The sequence below is a fragment of the Ambystoma mexicanum genome, chromosome 6p (assembly GCF_040938575.1).
Source record: "Ambystoma mexicanum isolate Mex_15411 chromosome 6p, UKY_AmexF1_1, whole genome shotgun sequence".
In the NCBI taxonomy this organism is placed as follows: domain Eukaryota; kingdom Metazoa; phylum Chordata; class Amphibia; order Caudata; family Ambystomatidae; genus Ambystoma; species Ambystoma mexicanum.
In genome coordinates, this window is record NC_090935.1 from 1328955075 (window position 1) to 1328975334 (window position 20260).

General features: G+C 47.9%; 1 protein-coding gene across 2 annotated transcripts in view; it reads right to left on the minus strand.

Moving 5' to 3' along the window:
- Positions 1-20260, minus strand: part of LOC138510377 (coiled-coil domain-containing protein 171-like) — a 3784015-nt gene that overhangs the window by 2188098 nt on the left and 1575657 nt on the right. For both annotated transcript variants that reach the window (XM_069625990.1, XM_069625991.1), the window contains one exon: positions 8340-8429. In XM_069625990.1, coding sequence (XP_069482091.1) covers positions 8340-8429 — 90 coding nt within the window. The remainder of the gene's footprint in view (positions 1-8339; positions 8430-20260) is intronic.

The window sequence follows — 20260 nt, forward strand, 5'->3', positions numbered from 1 at the left end:
GGGGCAGGGGTGCGTAGAATCCAGTTACGTCACTGGATGGGAAATAGTTGCAGACACTGTGTCCTTTCGTCTCTCCTGCGGTAGCGTAAGTATGAGTGTCTTTTCTCCACAGGAGCCGGGGCCCAGAAACCTAAAGCAGGTAAGTCTCTTGGTGAGTATTTGTTCTCCGCGCTTAGTTAGTGTTCACCATGTATTCCTCTTATGCAGGTGCTGGGATGTAGCTGGCGTTGTGGCCGCGGTGGAGGAAGGTAAGTGAAAGAAAAGCGACTGCTTACTTCTAATGATTGTCCTTTTCTGCTTACAGGTGCCGAGATGCTGCCGGCGACACAGGCCGCTGTCGCGCGTGATGAGGCACGTAAGTAAGTGGAAGAAATGTGGCCGCTTTAGAGCGGGCACCTCTAATGACTGTCTTTTTCTGTCTTTCAGGTGCCGAGATGCTGCCGGCGTCGTGGCCGCGGTGGAGTTCATCGAGGCCACGGATGGGTAAGGCAAGGCGGCGCGGCTGCGAGCGTTTGAGAGCGCTGCTAATCTTGTACCTTTCCTTTGCAGGATCGTCGGAGGTAGGATTGCTGAGGCCGGATTCCGGTAAGTATAATTTCTAATGCTCGCCTTCTCTTTTCTTGTCTGTTTGCAGGTGTTCCGGGTGCTGGCGGGCATGTCAGGAGCCAGGATGCAGGAGCCGACTCGGTGAGCGTCCTGCTGCTGATGCAGAATAACGCGAAGCACGTGTATTCCATCGGGTGTGGTTTAAATAGCAGAGAAGTGCTTCAGGTGTGTGTTCTTCCACCGGCCCCACCCAGGTAAGAAAAGAGTTCCTGAATAGAGGAAATAGTTCCTCCCAGCCCTGATGGCTGGGGACTTCAGCCAGACTGGATTGTTCTGGGTAAGTATGCAGCATGGTCTGCCTCAGGTAAGTCCACGCAAGCATTATTACACAGTTTATCAATATGAGCCCGGCGCCTATGGCGCCGGGACTGAAGTCCTTTATGAGCCTGGTGCCAAAGGCGCCAGGACACGGTCCAAAGGGCCCCTGTAGGGGTCTGCTGGGTCCGGAGATGTGGAAGAAGGGTCTGCTTCCGGGGACGCTGGGCCAGTCCTGGCTCCTCGGGAGTAGTGCTCATGACATTGCCCTGAGCTCCAAAAGCTTGATGTGTAGTTTGGACTCCGATGGAGACCATCAACTGCTGATCATCAGATCGTTGGCATGGGCTCCCCAACCCGTGAGGGAGGCTTCCGTAACTACTGTTATCTCCAGACATGGTTGCAAAAAGGGTTCCCCCTTCCACACGTTCTCCTCGCAAGCCCATCACAGGAGATCCTGCATGACCTTGCTCGGGGCCTAAAGTAGTTCTGTCATTCTGCCAGACCACTGAGACCTAAGGGCCCATTCAAGAGACTTCATTTTCAGGCAAGCCTCTGGCACCAGAAAAATGCAGGATGACATGAGGCTGGGCAACCTCAGAAAAATCAAAGGCCGGAAGATGTTGGGCATTTGGAAATTTGTCGATCATCTGCCGAATGAGTTGAAACCTCACCCCGGGTGGCAAAGCTTTCCCTGAGGAAGCATCCAGGACTGCTCCAATGAATTGAAGCTTTTGAGAAGGTAGCATGTGGTACTTCTTGAAATTGAGGGAGAAGCGCAGTCTGTGAAGAGAGTGGCAGGTGATGCTGAGATCTACCAGGAACTGTTTGGGAGAACGGGCCCTGATCAGCCAATCTTCCAGGTAGGGATAGATGTGCACTTCCCCTGCCCCCCCAAGACTTGTTGCCATTACCGCCATCAACTTGGTGAAAACACTTGGGAAGTAGGTGTCATGATCTCTGCTTCCAAAAGGTCAGGGTTTTCCCAACTCCCTTGGAAGCAGATCCATAACCCAGGTTCCGAGTGCCAACCAGTCCCAATTGGGACCTTTTGGACCCAGTCCTGGCGCCAGTGGCACCAGGCTCATAAATATGCCCAGTCCCAGCGCTGGAAGCGCCGGGCTCATAATGCTTGGGTGGACTTACCTGCAGCAGACCATGCTGCTTACTTGCCTGCCAGTTGAGCCTCTGATCCTCTTCTGTTTGGAACTACTTTTCCTGTTGGGTGGGGCAGGAGCCACTCCCTAGGTTCAGAACACTGGAACTCTTCTGGAAAGCAGGAACTCTTTTCTTACCTAGGCGTGGCTGTGGAAGGAGACACCTAAGCACTACAGGAGGCTATTTAAACCACACCCGATGGATGAATCTTGCTTTGCGTTATTCTGCATCCTCTGCAGCAGAACGCTCATCGTGTCTTCTGCATCTGATCCTGGGCCTAAGGAAAAAGGCTTACCATCCTGAATCCAGTCTTCAGCAACACCTATAAAGACAAGAAAGAACAGGTTAGCATTACGGTCTTCAGTGACAGCGCTTCACTTACCTGGTCCATCGGCTGTCACCAACGCCTCGCGCTGCATTCCGGCATCTGAAAGACAAAGGCTTACCTACTCTTCGTGCGCTCCGGAGGTCTTCGCATTGCATTCCGGCATCTGAAAGACAAAAGCTTACCAACTCTTTGCACGCTCCAGAGGTCTTCGGCGCTGCATCCCGCATCTGAAAGACAAAACAAGGTGCGTTTAAAGACATTGGGGAGCTTTAATACTCACGTGCCATTACTCCTTTCCACATCTAACCCAGTGGGTATTCCGGCACCCTGCAGCCGCCCCGAACTTGTACCTGCAAAATAAAAAGACAGTTAGAGCGCATCGTGAAGCAGGCAACAAGCGCTTACTTACGTGCTTCCAGGCGTTTCTATTCATCACACGGGCTCCGTCTTAAACTCACTTCAGCCCGTCATCCGCCATCGCCGGAACCCTGCAAAACAAGAGACATCATTACTAAAGACTTTTAAAGACATTAGAATTACTCGAAACTTACCGTTCGTGCAGTAAACGACGGACAGCAGTCCTCTGAAGTCAAGAGGCCTGCTCCCCTTATCCAGTGAAGAAACTGGTTACAGCACCCTGCCCCGAGGCAGATGGAGAGCACGGCGTTCACTTACCTAAGGTGAGAGCGTTAACCTTTGGGGTTCTACAGGAGAAGAGAAAGGGAAGAAGAGAGAGACATTCAATAACCCAGTTCATTAATCCCATATTTTCTATCTGCAGACATCTTACCCTTCGAGTCAGACATACAGTGCACAGAGGTCCAGCCCAAAGAGCCAGCCGTGTGTTACACATCACCTTTGAAGATACGGTATACGCCCAGTCAAGACCGGCGCCTCTACGGGAATCAGGTGAGCGTTACAGTAGGTGAGCCCGAATGGCAGAATCGAAACTGATAGAGAAAACTGCCAATGGCGAACCTTAGGTACTTGTTGTACTTGTGATGAATAGGCACATGAAAGTAAGCATCCGGAAGGTCCTGAAGTTACATATTAATGTATGTAAATATGTCCTGTGTAAAGCGCTTTAGAGGAAAGGACTATATATAAAAAGAAATTGACATCATCCAATCCTGTAGCTGGAGGACCTGAAAAATCTGAGAAAGAGTAACCATTTTGAACTTGTCCTTCATGAGGAACTTGTTCAAGTATCTCATGGCCAAAATGTGTCTCAATCCTCTGTCCTTTTTGCGTATCGAAAAGTAAGGGGAGTACCACCCCTGGCCCCTCTCTGCTACAGATACTGCCCTTTATGGCACCTTTTTCCAGCAGTATGGAGACCTCCTGCAAAAGGAACAGATCCGGAACCCTGAGGGAGTGGCTGCCTGGTGGATGATCTGGAGGCATTTTTAAGAAAGGGAGGCAGTAACCCTTGGGTACGGTCTGCAAGGCCCAAGCATCGGAAGTAATGCCCTGCGATTCTTCCAAATGCTGATTGAGCGTGTCCCCCTGTGACGAATTAACGTCCGGGGCACCAGTGATGAATATCGGTTTCTAAAACATCAATCAACCCCACACCTCTAGTACACCAAAAGGGAACCGAACCGATTGGAATACAAATGAATTATAAGACCTCCTTGTCCAATTTCTGGTAACGTGGATGGAATGGCAGGCTTATCGCCGCAAGGTTTTGGATCGTTGGTTAGTTGCAACACAGCGAAAATATAATTATAACCCAATGATAAAAGAGAATTTCCATTCAAGGTTGTATAAAAATATCTACTTTATTATTACTAGAACAGACAGTTCCAACACACAACACATATGACCCACCCTGTAAAGGAACACAGACGCTAGACAGTTTCACGAAGGAAAGGGATGCACTCTGGATACTGACAGGAGGGTAGTTGCTAAAGTAATCAGTCTTACTGTTCAAGGTTATTTGGTTTAAGCACCAAGGGGGAAAAGGGCCGTAACTATCTCTAGGGGCCTTCGAAGAAGGGCCATGGGGGCAGAAACACAATGTACCCGGTGTTGATGAAGTTCTTGGTGCTCGACAGCGTCAAGGCGGTTCCAAGGCTCTTTGCAGCCCTTGAGACAGAGTTAATGGTGGGAGACAGCTGTGGGTACCAGGCGGCAGGCAGTTCGGCAAGCGAGGCTGGACGGATGTCTGCAGGCTGTCTGGTGCTGCGGCTCAGGGCCAAGAATCGTTGTCTCTGTGCTGCTTTGGCAGATCTGGAATGCTGGTCGAGGCCGCTCGGACGGCTCTTGCCACTGCGGCGTAACAACGGTCAGCGGTGCAGCCGGATGCGGTTCGAGGACTCGACTGTCTCAAAAATGTCCTTAAAAGATAAACTCTGGATGTGCTTGTGTGGCACTCCTCCTAGCTTTTTTTCGCAGGGCTCGTGTCCTTTCAAGGCGGACGTCCCAAAGCTCAGGAGAGTGATTGCAGGAAACTGCCTTGTCTTGGTCCAGAGACTCTACGGCATTTCCCACCTAGGAAGCTTGCTGGCAGAACCTAGCAGGGCATGCTGTGTGCTGGCTAGGTACCGGTTTTGGAGCTGCTGGACGGGTCCTCTGAGTTCGGTATCTCCCTCTGTTCCATGGGATATGTTTAGGGGATGGATCTTGCTTCCCTCTTGGAACGCCTGGCCTTCCTTCACTGGCAGAAGATGTAAGATAGACTGCACCTTCAGCTCAGGTCCAAATGAGTTTGTCTTCTTACTCCTTTCAAAGTCTTCAGATGATCTGCTAAATTATGGGTTCAGCCCTCTTTTAAAGCCAAATGGGTTCCAGTGATTGGTGCAGGCTAAGTCTACCTTAATGTACAACTCCTGGGTCCCCACCAACAATCTTCTGTTATGCATGAGGCCAGGACCAGAGTCCTTTGCAACAGGACAGAAAGGGGGGTGACAAAATATACCTAAGTCGCACCCTTCTCCCTGTCTGTTGTAGATCAAAGTGTCTCTCTGGTTAACTGAGCCCTCTGTGACTCTTGATTATAGTGCAGCGTTCCCTTGAAGTTTGTGCTGGGAGCAGACTTCCTGTCTCCCCCAAAGCACCTACTTTTCCCCTCTGAAAGGGGTGAGCTCTGCAGGGGTTTGCCTACGGTAAATAGTGGACCCAGACATGTCTCAGGAGGATAGCTCAGGGGCAACGTGCTCGCCTTGGAAGCAAGACGGCACGGAGCACCACAGGTTCGATCCCCGGGTCCGCGCTTACTAACCTCTGGGTATTAAGTGGGTTATAAATAACCTATCATATAATTTCACTGCCTTTCATACAGAGGGGTGGGAACTAGCTTCAGGTTGACACACTGCATACCAAAGGGGTGTAAGCTCCGCCTTTCCTGTTGTCTACTCTGGCATCCAAGCCCCTTCAGGCTTGCTTCAATTATCTCATTAGTATGCAATGCCACCAGCCGGAGTACAAAAGGAATGCAGATCCATGGGGTCTTTGATATTTAAATTAGGCTGCCCATGCTGGAGGAAGGTGTGCCTTTCCCCTCCTTGAGATGCTTTGATGTACCCAGGGCTGTCCCATTCCAGCTGAATATGACATTGGAAGACGACGCCTGTAGGCTGTGTCTTCCTGGAGTACATGTGACTATGCGTTTTGTGCGGGAAGCAGATGGACTTTGTGTTGAATGGCCTCACACAGTCCTCTGAGGTCGGTCTTCCATCATTCCTTTTCATTATTAAGAAAATCAAAAAAGCCATGGTGAGCGCACTCTCCCCGTGCGGATGGTCGAATTCTTCACCCCCCCACAACAGTCTTGTGGACTAAGGCCTCAGAGAGGTTTTGACGGCAGCTGTGGTAGTGTCTGATGGCAAGGAGGCTGCCGCTTTGTTGAACTTTGCACCACAAACTCGTCCACCTCGAAGAAATTTTCTGGCCTCTTAGGTTTGCCTGGCCTCTTGCCCTTCCGAACGATGTGTAATAACGCCAGTGCCGACTACTCCAACCTTGGGCTGTGGTATGGGTATGTTGCAGCTGCTGCATTGCCACGCTAAGTGATTTAGTTGCCGCTTTAGATGTTTGTCGCTTCTTCAGACTCTCATCTGCTTTGCTTCCATAGAGATGGGACCCATCAAAGGTCATGTTCAATAACCTAGATTGAACATTAGACGCAAAGACAGATTTCCGCAGCCAAGTAAATCAGCGGGTAACAGTACTGGCTGCCATTGCCCTACTGACACTGTCGTCAGAATCCATTCCAGACTGCAAGGACATGTCTTCCTTACCATATTTAATAATATTCTGGAAACCATCCCTTGCCTCCCCTTCAGGGATGTGTTCTACAGCCATGGCTACGGCATCCAATGGCATAAAGGTGAACTTGGCTGGGGTACAAGTAGCATTAATAGATTTCAACTCTATACTACTGGCAGAGAAAACTCTCTTAGCCAGAGTGTTGAATCTCTTATCATCCATGTCAGGTGGTATAGTCGGGTTGCCGGCAACCATGGATGTTGAGGTGGCAGCATACACAACCAAATTTTTGGGAGTCAGATGTTTGGATAGATAATCCGGATCTACACAAGATGGCTTATATTTTCTAGTGAGATTCTTGTTCACTGCAGGGTTCGTATTCACAGTTTCCCAATAAAGCAGAGTGTAATGGTAAAACAGGATCCTTCTGAGGACCCTTGTCCAAAATGTCAGCGAGATAATCCTGCTGGTAAACTGTAGCAGGCCTTCCCCATCCCAGATACTCTGTGACCCTATTCATGAGTGACCTGCAAGAGGCCTCTGCATGATCAGAGAGGTATCAAGGCCACTTACATTCTTTAAGAGTCAACCAAGTGCTCCATTCTAGATTCCTCTGAAATTAGAGCCTCTGGAAAATGTAAAGTTCCAAACCCAAGCCCAAAAAGAGAAGTGTCCTGGTCAGAGGTCTCATTTTCCTCAAAAATGAAGAACATTGGGCCTCGTTACGAGGTAGGTGGTAAGGGCTTACCGGCACCGGTAAGGGCACCGGTGCCGGTAATCCCTTACCACCCTATTCCGAGGTCCCTTAGGGGGTCCCTTCCTCAATGCCTGGTCTAACTAGGTGTTAAGGACGGGACCTGTTAAGGGACTTCAGAGCTAAAAATGGTACCGCAAATTGCGGTACTGTTATTAGCTCCATCCCCATTCCCATTGAGCCCTATGGAGACTCGAATGGGAATGGGGAATGGTTCCCGGAATGTGAACTTACTGGGTCGTCCAAGGCTGGAATGACCCGGTAAGTCCCTATTTCGGGAACCTGGACCCGGAATGCCCCTTGAACTCCATTTCGTCAGAAGATATCCTCCTCGAAGGAGTCGTTGAGCGCGATTTATACAGGGACCTAGCAGTAGCGAGATTCCCCTTCCTCTCTTTAAGCTCCTTTCCAGTCATGGACTGACAGGAACCGCAGTCCTCCGTCTTGTGCTTGAGCCCGAGACACAAGAGGCAAATGCGGTGTGGGTCCGTAAAGGATATCTTGGCCCAACAATCCGCGCATTTCCTGAAACCAGTTTTTGGAGTCGCCATTATCAAGAAGTAACCATTGAAATGATGAAAGCGCACTGTATCCGAAGTGAACTGTGCAGCAGAAATATGTACTGTCAGTGACGTCATGCTCGAGAGCAGACAGAGGCCGTTGAGGGACATTAAATTGACGACACACGGCGCCCTCTACAGAGAAAGATGTTTCGAAACAGATGATGCTTGAAGGAGATTATCAAAGATGAGGAATGTGTAGGAGGACACAATCCATTCATATTACAGTTACCACTTGTGGTTAATACCACCAAACTTATAATGCGGCACAAGGTTCCAGTTAATGCAGTATGAGCTGATTCCTAAACAAATACAAGCTGCACATTGCAAAACTGCTACAAAAATAACTTTTTTAGTTACGCAGAGTCATAAAATTGTTATGAAGAGATGCTTCAATTGCAAATGTAAACTATGTTTCTATATATAGCATGACATCATTCATATGGCCAAAAGAATAAAATCCACAGACCTTCAATTTTCTGTTTAAGTACGATTTGCCCTCGTTATAAGTCTCAACTTCATCTGCTTTCTGCTCATATTCTCTTTGAATGGTGTCCATCTGGTCAAAGGCAAACACAGAGAGAATTGTTTGATTTCTTAAGTACTTGAATGTTCACTCTATTTTATAAAGCACAATTATGAAGTACAGCTAGTACCCACTTTGACAAATAGACAAGATGTAAGTAGGCAGGAAAAATAATCCTGCAAAGAAGGGGGCTGCAACCTTTTGGTTTCCAGATGTTTTGGAGTACAACTCTCATTCACTACGGCCAGCATATTCAATGGTGAGGGACTAAGGAAGTCATAGTTCAAAACAACTGTGAAGATGCAGATTGCAGACCCATCTTTAAGGTTACTTACAGCAGGATGGAAGCAATAACAGTTCCATGGAAAGGGACACAGAGACTTATGTGTCAGCGGACAGTCCTCGCTGTGGAATTACTTTTCAATTTCAAATGTGCACCTTAGATTTGTCAGGGTTCATGTGAAATTATAATACTTTTGAACGTCAACATTTCTCTCATGCCATTTGTTTTCTATTACCGTATCTTGTGAGTATTTTAGAAAGGTCGAGCAATAACACAAAAGTACTACACAAATGAAGATTCACAATTTATTATTGGAATTTACAGTACAGGTTGTCAGTTGGATGAACCCTAAAAGGTACTGGGGGAAGACCGCTAGGGAGCAGATGCAAGATGGTTGCCTGAATGTCAGGCTCGTCCCTGCTGCAGTTTAGAAAGTGGCGACTTGAACAGCGAATCTGAGATTTGACCCCCAAGACACTGCTGAGGGCTGCTGGATCTGCCTGGGCTCCGGTGGTAGGAATCCTGAGCAGCTACGTTGTGTAAGAGCCAGTGCATGGCGTGGCTCTGAAGAAGGCAGGATGCTAGGTCTACCCGTTAGACATCTGGAATTTAGCGTGAGTTGGTTCTGGGGTTCTGCAAGAGGCACAGAGCTGTGGGATTCCCGGTGGCTGAGAGGACGGGGGGAGCCGCGGAGTGGTGGATCACGTCCCGATCTTGGGACAGCAGTGGCAGGACAGTAATTCGTCCCTGTGCCCCCCGGCTGGCACACGAGACGGAGGGTAAAGGTCCTGGTGAGCCAGCGGACGGAAGCACCTGGAGGTGCAAAGGAGTTGGAGAAAAAGCCTGGGTCTGCACCCGGTCGACGGAAGGGCGTTCTAAAGCCAGCTCCCATTTGAGGCTTATAAGCAGTGAATGGGATGACAGCAAGGTCGCCCGGGAAGACCTCCACCCCTGGGCTAGAGCAGTCAGGACAGCTTGCCTGAGGCCCCTGCTGTGGTAGAATAACATGGCAGAAAGTGGCGTGATCACCTCAGGCACTTGTGAGGCAGCTTCAGGCCACCATCAGTGGGAAGGGTAAGGTCCTTTCCTGTATTGGTGGCAGATGATAGTGGCGCTCATCGGGCCACCCTTCTGGGTTTTGGAAAGTGGGGTATCAGTTGGAGGTCTCGTTTCCCCGAGGGGGTTACTGAGGTGGGAGTGCATCTGATGGCCGACTCTGGGACAGGTGGTAGGTAACTCCTGGTCACACCGGGGCTTTGGATATTTATAAGGACCAGATCATGGCCAGTGACTGGACAACTGTTGGCACAAAAGTCCTCTGAGTGCATCAAGAGGAGTGCATGCCGTTGGAGGGTGCAGGGCTGAAATTGGACACATTTCGGAGGTCTGGATTTGATTTGAGGGGTCCAATGGTGACGGAGAAACCATTGGTGAAGGTACCCCTGGGGGAGGAGATGGGCACCAAGTTGGACATCAATGTCCTATTGGGAGAGATACGGTCTATCAGGGGTGACATTCAGACCTCAATACGGTCCCTGGGTGGCAGAGTGGACAAGCTGGAGCAGAAGGTGGAAGAGTTGGACTACAACTAATTATCGGTGGATCTCCTAGAAATGAAAGTGGAGGCCCGAATGCGGGAACTGGAAGACAGAGAGTATGATGTTTCCCTCAAGGTGGATGATCTGGAAAACAGGGAGAGACGTTGTAATATCTGAATACTGGGGGTCAGAGAGGGCGAGGGTGAAGGAGTCCTGGGATGGAGTCAAAGGTTGAATCTATCCTCAGCACTCTGTTTGGAAAAGATGGCAAGAGGGTGAGGGACTTCAGCTTTGATAGGGTCCATAAAACAGGTCACCCCCTCCCCCAGGACACCACGATCAATCCTGGCTAAGTGTCATAAAAACAAAGATAGTGATTATTTTGGAGAAAGCCAGTAGTTGCCCAGATCTTGTTTTTGAGGGTGCAAAAGTGACTATTTATCAGGACTTATCTGCCTTCACCCTAGCTAGACAATGAGAATGTAGGCCTCTGACCCAGTGCCTACGAGAGCATGACATAAGGTACCTTTGGGGATTCCATCATCTCTTGTTTTTGAAAGAGGGAGTGAAGATGTTCGCATCGCCACTAAAGAAGAGACGGAAGGGGCCCTTGCGCATTTGCAGGAACTGGACAGAGATCCCTCTGCGTCACAGGATGTGGCCCCAAAGGGACATAGGGCCAGGGGCCCAACAGCGCTTGGACTCGAGAGAAGAGACCTATAAGCCGGAAATTCAGACGCTTGAATACTCCCTCCCTGCTGACCTGAAGGAAGCTTGGGGGTCTTACGGCTGTTGAGGAGGGGGTGACCCTCAAAGTTGAAAAGTTTCAAAACCTTTTGGGCACAAGTGATAAGATGCGCTAGCACATCTCTTCATCACTTGTGCCGAAAAAAAGGAGAAGGCCAATTCGTAATGGGAATCTGAATGTGCCCTTCTTACATGTGTGCATTCAAATGCCGTTCTTCAACCCTTTGTGCATTTAAGGGGCTGTTTCTGTGCATTTAAAATTGTGTCCTAAATCCAAAAATGGGATGCGATTTTAAATGCGCAGAAATTGGGCACATTTGCTTTTTCCCTGAAGTGTGACAGCCGTGCATTTCCATCCCGCAAACAGTGTAATATTGTTGTTTGAAGTGGCATTTGGTGGGCCGCTTATTCTTGCAATTTGAGCCAATGCGTGCCTACTTCAGCGTTCCTTCTTTAACTCGTGTGTATATTTTCTAGGGTTTTTTTTAAGGTATTTTATAATTTTCGGTTTACGGTTTCTTGAGCAGAGAGGAGTGAAAGCAAAGCACACGAACAATCTGTAAAACCAGTGCTGGGAACACACCTGAATAAAGCTGTGCGACCTTCGGTTGTGCAACTTGAAAATTAAAGGTCAGATTCAATGCAGGACCGACTCACTTTATTTACAGCGCTATGATTCAATAAACTACACTTGGGAGCGCTATTTAAAGCGTACGTTATTTTGACAATAGGCGCAAAGGTTAAGATGTTAAATGATAACTACAAAGGCTGACCAATACATTTCATATAACATTTTGCAATTTGCATGCAATTTAAAAAAACACATTTTATGATTTTCAGGAGAATGGAAAAAGGCCATCTGTGGAAAGATGGTCTTCGGATGTCCATTCTGACCTAAATCTAATACTAAAAGAGAAAAGTCATCTTTCTGAGTGGAAGATGAAAATGTGTGTAGCGACCCCTTTCATTGGGGAAGTGTAGTCTCTACTCATAAGCGTATTTACATAAAGTTCACACAGAACTGCGGAATCCGAAAGGCAAACGAAGGACATGGCACAGCTCGCAATATCTATAACAAGAATAACGAGGGTTCTTGGGCTTCACATGACAACCTCAGGGTCAGCCACATGCAGACCTACTGGGATTTCGTGTGGCAGGTCATCCGGTGGCCTCGCAGTGCTAGTCATTTATTTTCTCTGACAGTTAATTCTTCTTTCTGTCAGCCTGTTTTCGTGGCTATCTGTACAGCCACCCCGTTGGTCTCCCCGATGCTCGGCTCTGGCACCGATTCACACACAGAAGTGCTTGAAGCCAAAGCCTGCTGGGTTGACTTTTCAACTGTGCAAGCATCACGTGACATGCATCTTTCCGAATGACAATGCTCAGAGGTGCTAACGTGCCCTTCTTAAGCAGCACACAACATGGCCGGTCTCGCGGGAGAAGATGCTGCAGTACATTGAAATGTAATTATTGTCACTGTCTCTTCGTTCATGCATTCTGCATCTCAGAAAGCACTGGTGAAATGCAGTTGGAAAACTGTGTTTCATGACATGCGAAGTACATTGCTGCCAATAGGCTATTTGACAATAAAAGACACCAAAAATAAGGTGTTTTCCTATCAGAACGTATTAAATTATGTTAGCGGTCTCGCCCTGCTGGGGATGGAGTAATGGAAAAGAAAGGCGCTTACCTACAAAGGGCACCACTGCCTGGGATTTGGAACGGTAACACTGTAATATTTCAAATATTGTCAAATATTGCACTGTGTGGCGGAAGATTCCACCCCCCAAACTACGGACGCAGGCCACTAGGCTGAGGGGATGTGTTAGGGGTATAGGGAGCACCCCGGTGCGTGATGTTATCATTCTGTGCCGGGCTATGTTAAATAGGGGCGACGCGCAACACTGAGTGTGGTGTTGCCCCTTTAAGAATGTGTGTCAAGACTTCATCATGACTGCCTGCCTGCCAATAAAGGGAGCCTCAGCCGGCACTTGCCCTAGAACAGAGGCAGACTCTCATTATTGGCCCTGCAGGGTGATGCTGTGTGATCACTGCCCTGCTATGCTGGCCTGCAGGCTGACGCTGTGTGATCAAGGTACATGTGTAACCTGGGAGCCCTCAGGCCACTGTCACACTGCGTGACCACAGCACATTTGCAAGCCCGGGAGCTCCCAGCAACTGGTGTCAGCCGTGTGACCACGGCAAAGGTAAGAGTTACTGGGTGACCCTGCCACCATCAGGCTGGCCCGTGTGCCCGTGAGCCAGCCTGCAACAATTGTAACTGAAGGGTGTGCTGGGTGCCCCCAGCACTAATGGGGATGGCCTGTGTGCCCACGGACAGCCTCCGCACAACACCATACTTGCCAACCCTACAGATTTAGGCAGTGGGCTACTGCTTTTTAAGCAGCCCTACCTACCACCTACAGATTTGGATGACAGATCCTACTGCTTTTAACAGTGACAGGTAATTCATGTGACTCTAAAGCAGGCTGCTTTAGACTGGGCCCAGGACAAAGCATGCAACACATTAATGAGTCTGTCTGTGCGGTGGGCTGGTGATTCCTTTGAGAGATGGTCTCAGACCAATCCACTGACCGGACAGCTATGTGACTCTGCCCTGCACTCTTGCAGGGACAGACCTTAGGGGACGGAAGTGGCAGAGCGGATCACCATCACACAGCATTTGCCTATCAGACTGATGAGGCTATCAGTCTCCATGTCGTTCAGTTATTAAACTTGCACTGCAGAAATAAATATGTATTAACCAGCTGCTGCTACAGAGCAGTGGCAAACGCTGCCGACCTGCTCTGTGTGATTACATTCTGTGAAGTTAGGTAATTGAATTTGGTGTTATTCAGAATTATACATTTTTAACATTTGATCATCTTTCCATGTTGTGCTGTTTGATAGGTTGCGTATTTTAGTATTATTTTTGAAACTTGAAAAATCCTACATCGTTTTGGTTACAGATTGTTGGCAAGTATGCAACAATGGCGACGAAGGGGCCGTAGAGGCCGCCAGGCTACATGCTGTGTCCTGCTGGCAGTTTGTCAGGTCAGAGCTTGAAGAATGAAAATGGAGAAGTGCTGTTGGCGTGTTCACTGCGACCCCCGAAAATGTCTGCGTTTTCTAAACTCGACCCCATTTTTACCCCATATATATGTGGAGAGAGACCTCCATGCCCCTCCTTCATCCATTATATATTATATCCCTCCCCCACATATATATGGGGTGAAAAGGGGGTCGAAATAAAAAAATAAGTCAACATTTTCGGCGGTCGGAGTAAACGCGGCGCAGTAATTGTATAATCCTGCCACCATCGGGCTAGCCGTTGTGCCCGTGAGCCAGCCTGCAACAACTGTAACTGAAGCTGTGGTTTACCACCAGGATACCAGCAAGGTTGGAATGAGGCCCATTTTCACTTAATACCGTACTGTCATGTGACCTTTAGTATCAGCGTCAAAATGTTTTCCCACTGGCTTCACACCCCAGGGACAGAAGACGTCACAGACTGGAGTACCATTCCAGAGACACCGATATGGGATGGCAGAAGAAGGGCAATGTAGGAAGCGTTGCAAAATGCATATGCGCAGCTAATTATGCCCTAGGACATATGTATTTAGCTATATTTTGATACCTCTCAGATAGATAACGATTCCCCAGTGTTCACGTGTCTTAAAGCCTGTGAATAAAACAGGTGTATTTCCTTTTTTCCCCTTTTTTTGCAAGTTGTGAGAAATGTCCCAAAATTTAAACCACGAAAATCATGTTTTTTCATGAAGGTTTGGGGGTTAAGGGGTTTCCAGTTGGAGGGAGGCAAAACCTCTAGCAAAATGAAGTCTTGGCCTTGGCATCTCTGAATGGCCCTCTAACGTTTAATAATAATAATTGACTGATTGTGGCCTATTTTCAACCCGAGCAAAAGTTGTAGTGTCTTAGTTGGCTAAGTGTCCATGTATTTGTGTCCAGGCACTATGTGTGCGTAAACTATTGGCTGTTTATGCGGGCACTGAGGGTGCAGAGACAGCTGGCCACTGCGCCTCCCCGACACTACCCACAAGGGTTTTGGGAACATTCCAGTGAAATTATGTGTTGGAGCAGCAGGGGCAACACTTTTTCGGCAGTGGTAATCATTTGTTACGGCAGAATTTCATCATTCGTATTCTGGCTCCCTAGCTTTCTGATTCCCCTCAAACATTTTGCTGGCTTCCCTGATTTCTGGATGTGTCTTTTGTTGTGGCTAGTGGAACTTCTATTGAAGTCCTTTTGCCACTGCAACCAGTTTCTGATGTGCTGTCCTTTGTATCTATCCCACATGGCTACCAGGGCAGATGTTCTTTTTAAGAACCCCATTGTGGACCTAGGATGTTCCTATTACCCTGAAAACTGTGTTGCAAAGCAGGTTTGAAACAGCTGTGATTTAATTTTGCCCAAACCAGTGTTGTATCCACTTTTACAGCATTAGAAGCACAATGTAACCATTGGGATACCAATCAATTTTTAGCCCTGCTTCAAGACATTTTGTTTTAGGCCATACATTTGTCTATGTGGGTCATGGTGGGAAAGGCACCCTTGGTTAAACTGGTGTAGACTAGTTGACAGGCCCCTAGACTTCTCAATCTGCATCCTGTCTCGGAGTACCTGTGCGTTCAGCAGTTTTCAGGGGCAGCCTGATTCGCTGGGGGCGAAAACCTTTGAGTGTTTGCCTGCAATGTGATTGGTTGGTAGGCTTAGGCCAGCCCCTTGTTGAATTTACTATCAGTGGGAGAACCTGAACATTCCTCAGATCGGTACTTGACCTCCTGGAAGACTGCTGATGAAGAAGGGCTGCTGTTGAGGATCTTGGTGTGTCCAAACTGGTTGAACCCTGGTTCCCTTTTCCTTGCATCCTGCTCCTTCAATCCTGGTGGGAATCCAGCTCACTGTTCTTCCTTTACTCCATACCCACCTTCTAGCAGGCTGGACTGGCTGTTCCTTCAAAGGGCATCTTCATTGCCTGCAATGCAGCCTCCTTGGTAAATTATTCTGGCTAAAGTGCCCTCAGGTGGGCAGTCTTTCTGGCCCGGAAGTTGATTGGCTTGCTGCTGCTGCTCCTCCTCAGCTCTGGTTTTGGGGCATATTGAGTCAACACCTGCAATTGCCTCCATCAAGGGACAGTACCTTGTTGGCTGGCTGCCCTTTCCTGCACACTTGTGCTGGCCTGAGCCTCTGGTCGAATTGTTCTATACTCCTGTTACCATCTTCATGGCTGCTGAGCCTTCTGCATCATGGGCATTTCCCCAATGTGTCCTCATTGTTGGTACATTAATTGTCTGGATCCTGTGGGTTTGAGCTACATGCAGTCTCTAACCCTGGATTACTAGACCTAAACCCTGCTCGTTCTTTAAGCATGTTCTGTAACTCTTTCTGAGGTCCCCTCTAGCTGGTTGCCCTTGTGTTGGGCCTGTGGTTTAAAAGACACACTTAGAACAAGTGTTTCCTCTCAATCAAGGCAATTAGACACCTTTTTTGCTTCATACGAATTAACCTGTAGTATCGTGTTCTACATGTGTGGGGTGGATGGAATGCGATGACGTGAATGTACAGTGTTGATAGAGGAAATGTTGATGAGGGCTCGGGTTCCAGAACTGTCAGTTGAGCCAGTGGTGGCGAAGGCTGGAGGTCGCAACGCATGCTTCTATGAATCAAATAAATACAATATATATCATTGGTGGGTTGTATGCACTTTATATCATTGGCAACATGGCGTCAGCTTATCACCAGGTGGCTCCTTAGGAAGAATCGTGCAAATTAATAGCGTTCATATCACTTGAGTGTATGTTCCTGTTCCGAAAAATACTGCTTGGTTTGGCTTCGGGCATTATCCATTTTGTTTTAGAAAGTAATGTATAAATTGTTTGATGGGTTGAGTGGAGTACACTGCTTCCAAGATGAGAATTAGATTTGTGGTGAAACAATGGAAGAGCATGAGAACATTTTGGAACATGTATTAGGGATCTTGTAAAAAAAGGGCATGGTTTTAAGAGAAGAGAAATGTGTTTTCAGAAAGGTTTCGGTGGAGTATTTGGGACATGAGATTTCGGCAGCAGGCGTGAGGCCCAAAAGAGAGACGGTGGAAAGTATCAGCAAGGTAGAAGCCTCGAAAACTAAAAGGAAATAGCCGAAATTTCTGGGAATGATCAAATTCTACTAACAATGTGTGAACAATTTTGCAGACAAAGTGGGGGAGATGAGAAAGTTGCAAAGGAGAGGTGTAGATTTTGAGTGGATTAATAGATGTGAGGAGGAATTTCAGTCTATAAAAAGAGAGATTGAAAAGGCAAGGGTACTGAGCCAATTTGATACAATAAATAAATTGTCAATAACAGTGGACACCGGTGATATAGGCATTGGAGTGGTGTTGAGGCAGGAAGCTGGAAAGGAGAGTGAACATGTAATTGTCAATGTGTCAAGAGTGCTGTGTGGACCTGAGAAACGATATTCAGTCTTAGAGAAGGAAGCGTTGGATTTTCATTTTGTCATTTTGTGTGGCGTGCAGAGTTTGTTTTGCGTACGTATCATAGGCCGCTAAAATCGATCTTTGAGTTGAAAGGACTGGATAAAGTGTCTAGGCGAGTGGCAAGTTGGGTTTTGAAGATGCAAAGTCATGCATTTAGTATGGAAATAATCCCAGGATAGAATCATGTTTTGGCAGATCACTTGTCTATGTTAGGTGGGAGTGATGAAGATGTTAAGGAGGACATAACAGAAATGGTGTTTGTCATGCATGATGGTATAATAGGCAAGGCAGAGTGGGAAGTAGTGATAAAAGAGGATAGGATTATGGTGCGTCCAGTGCAATTTGTGGGGTGGCCACAGAAGTGGAGACTTAAGGGTGAGGAGAGAGTGTATTGGGAGGCGAGGGAGGAGTTGAGTGTTGAAGGTGGTCTTTTGTACAGGTGGGGGCGTGTGGTTGTCCCCACATCGCTGAGGGAGAAGTTGGTAATGGTAGCCCATGCAGGGCACATAGGTGTGACACAGACTAAGGCTGCTTTGAGAGGCGATTATTGGTGGCCAGGGTTTGACTGAGAGGTAGAGCGGAGATTGGGTGAGTGTATTGAGTATGATAAGGCTGGCAAGGGTGTGGTGGCCCATGCGCAACCCATGGTTTACGTGGATGTACCAAGATGTGTGTGCAATGAGATGGCTATGGATGTGTTGGGTCCTGTGGATGTTGGAGGAGGATATGGGATGTCCATCTTGGTGGTCGTGATTTTTTCGGTCTCGTGGGTTGAGTTTAAGGTGGGGAGGGAAGCGAATGGTAGGCCGGCAATGGAGTTTTTTAAAGAGATTTTTGAGAGGGAAGATTTGCCAGGAAGTAGTTTGACTGATAATGCAATACAATTCGTAGGTTGTGTATTTGGAAAGTATCTGAGGAGGAGTGGTATTGTCCAGAAGAGGACAGCTCTTTATAGCCCACAATGTAATGGGGCGTTTGAGAGGGTGAACAGGTGCATCATAGATGCAATAAGGATGCATGGCTGTGTGGAGGAAATAGTAAGGTAGTTGTGAGAGAGAGATTGAATGCTCTAAGGATGTCCCTGCATGTTGCCACAGGGGTCAGTGCATTTCAAATGATGAGGTAGAAAGGGAAATACAAGGATCTCGCCTCCGTGGTTGGGGAGGGCGAGAGAGTCTGATTGTGTGGTGGAGGATGTGAGTAGAGGGGTGGATCGCAGGAGCGAAGAGTGCGTGTAGAGAGTGAATGAGAGGAAAGGTCGGAAGGCAACGAAATTCGGAGGGGTGATTGGGTGAGGATCAAAAAGGGTGTGGCGAGGAGGAAGGGTGATCTGTTATATAGTAAATCAGTCCAAGTGGATAAGGTGTTGAAAGTTTCTGTGAGAGTTAAAGGTGGGCAGATTTGGAATGTATATAGGGTGGCGAAACTGAGACGAGGATGTGGTGTAGGTGGTGTGGTGTAAGGAAGGAGGGGAGATGTGTTGTTACGTTTGCTATGGTGGGTGGATGGAATGAGATTAGGGGAATGTAGTGTGTTGATGAGGGAATGTTGATGAGGGCTGGGGTTCCAGAAATGTCAGTTGAACTGGTGGTGGAGAAGGCTGGAGGCTGGGGGTCGCAACAAATGCTTTTATGAATCAAATAAAGGCAATATATTATTGGTGGAGTATGTGCACTTTATATCATAACCTATGCACCATGCTTAATTTGTGGGGGTGTTTGCCAGGTCTGAGGCCTGATACTTATTTCGGAGAATCCCACTTATTTTCTCAGACTCAGTTTGATTACAACGTGCTATTTCGCAACTTCGTTTTTTTTCATTGTCAGTCGTGTTCACACATTGAGCAACAAAAGTGTTCACAGACGATGTCCCACTGCATCCTGCCAGCTTATTCCTCTTCAGGAACCTGACGTGCCACACCGGTGCTACTGTTTTAGCTATCCACTTTCATGACTAAGAATAAGCCAGAAGGGGACAGTGGTGGGCACTTATGCTGGCCATGCCCCCTCACTGCTCTAGGCAGCCTGAATTACCTTGGTGCCCCTCCAATAGTGTAATAACCAGCAGAACTGCTGCAGCACGGTAGGTAGCTGGGTGTGTGGTATCGGCAGCAGCTGAAGTATCAGGGGTAGCTAACTAATTGAGCAGGCAGTTTGGAGGAGAAGACAATTTGTTGCTACAGCAGGAAAACTTGACTGGGAACCAGAGTGCGCGCCTGTCATCATTTGTAACACCATGTTCCAGGAGTCCCGGGCTCAAGGGGCTGCAGCACCAGGGCCATCATGCCTCACTTTGAAGAGCCATAAACATGGTTTTCCCCCTCCCCCTATCAAGGGTAAGATTTGTGCTTTGGAGGGAGTTGTTTCCCAGTCACATGGAATTGAAAAAAGCGCGAGAATACAAGTACCAGAATCCTTAGAGACATGAATGTGAATTAACCTGAATCACCTGAAAAGGAAATGTAATTAGAAATGCCTGAAAAGGAAAAGAAACACAGCCTCCCTGATGATTGATGGAGTCAAGAAAACGTTTGGAGGAGAAGACAATTTGTTGCTACAGCAGGAAAACTTGACTGGGAACCAGAGTGCACGCCTGTCATAATTTTTTAACACTATGTTCCAGGAGTCCCGGGCTCAAGAGGCTGCAGCACCAGGGCCATCATGCCTCACTATGGAGAGCCATAAACATGGTTTTCCCCCTCCCCCTATCAAGGGTAAGATTTGTGCTTTGGGGGAGTTGTTTCCCAGTTACCTGCAATTGAAAAAAGTGCGAGAATACAAGTACCAGAATCCCTAGA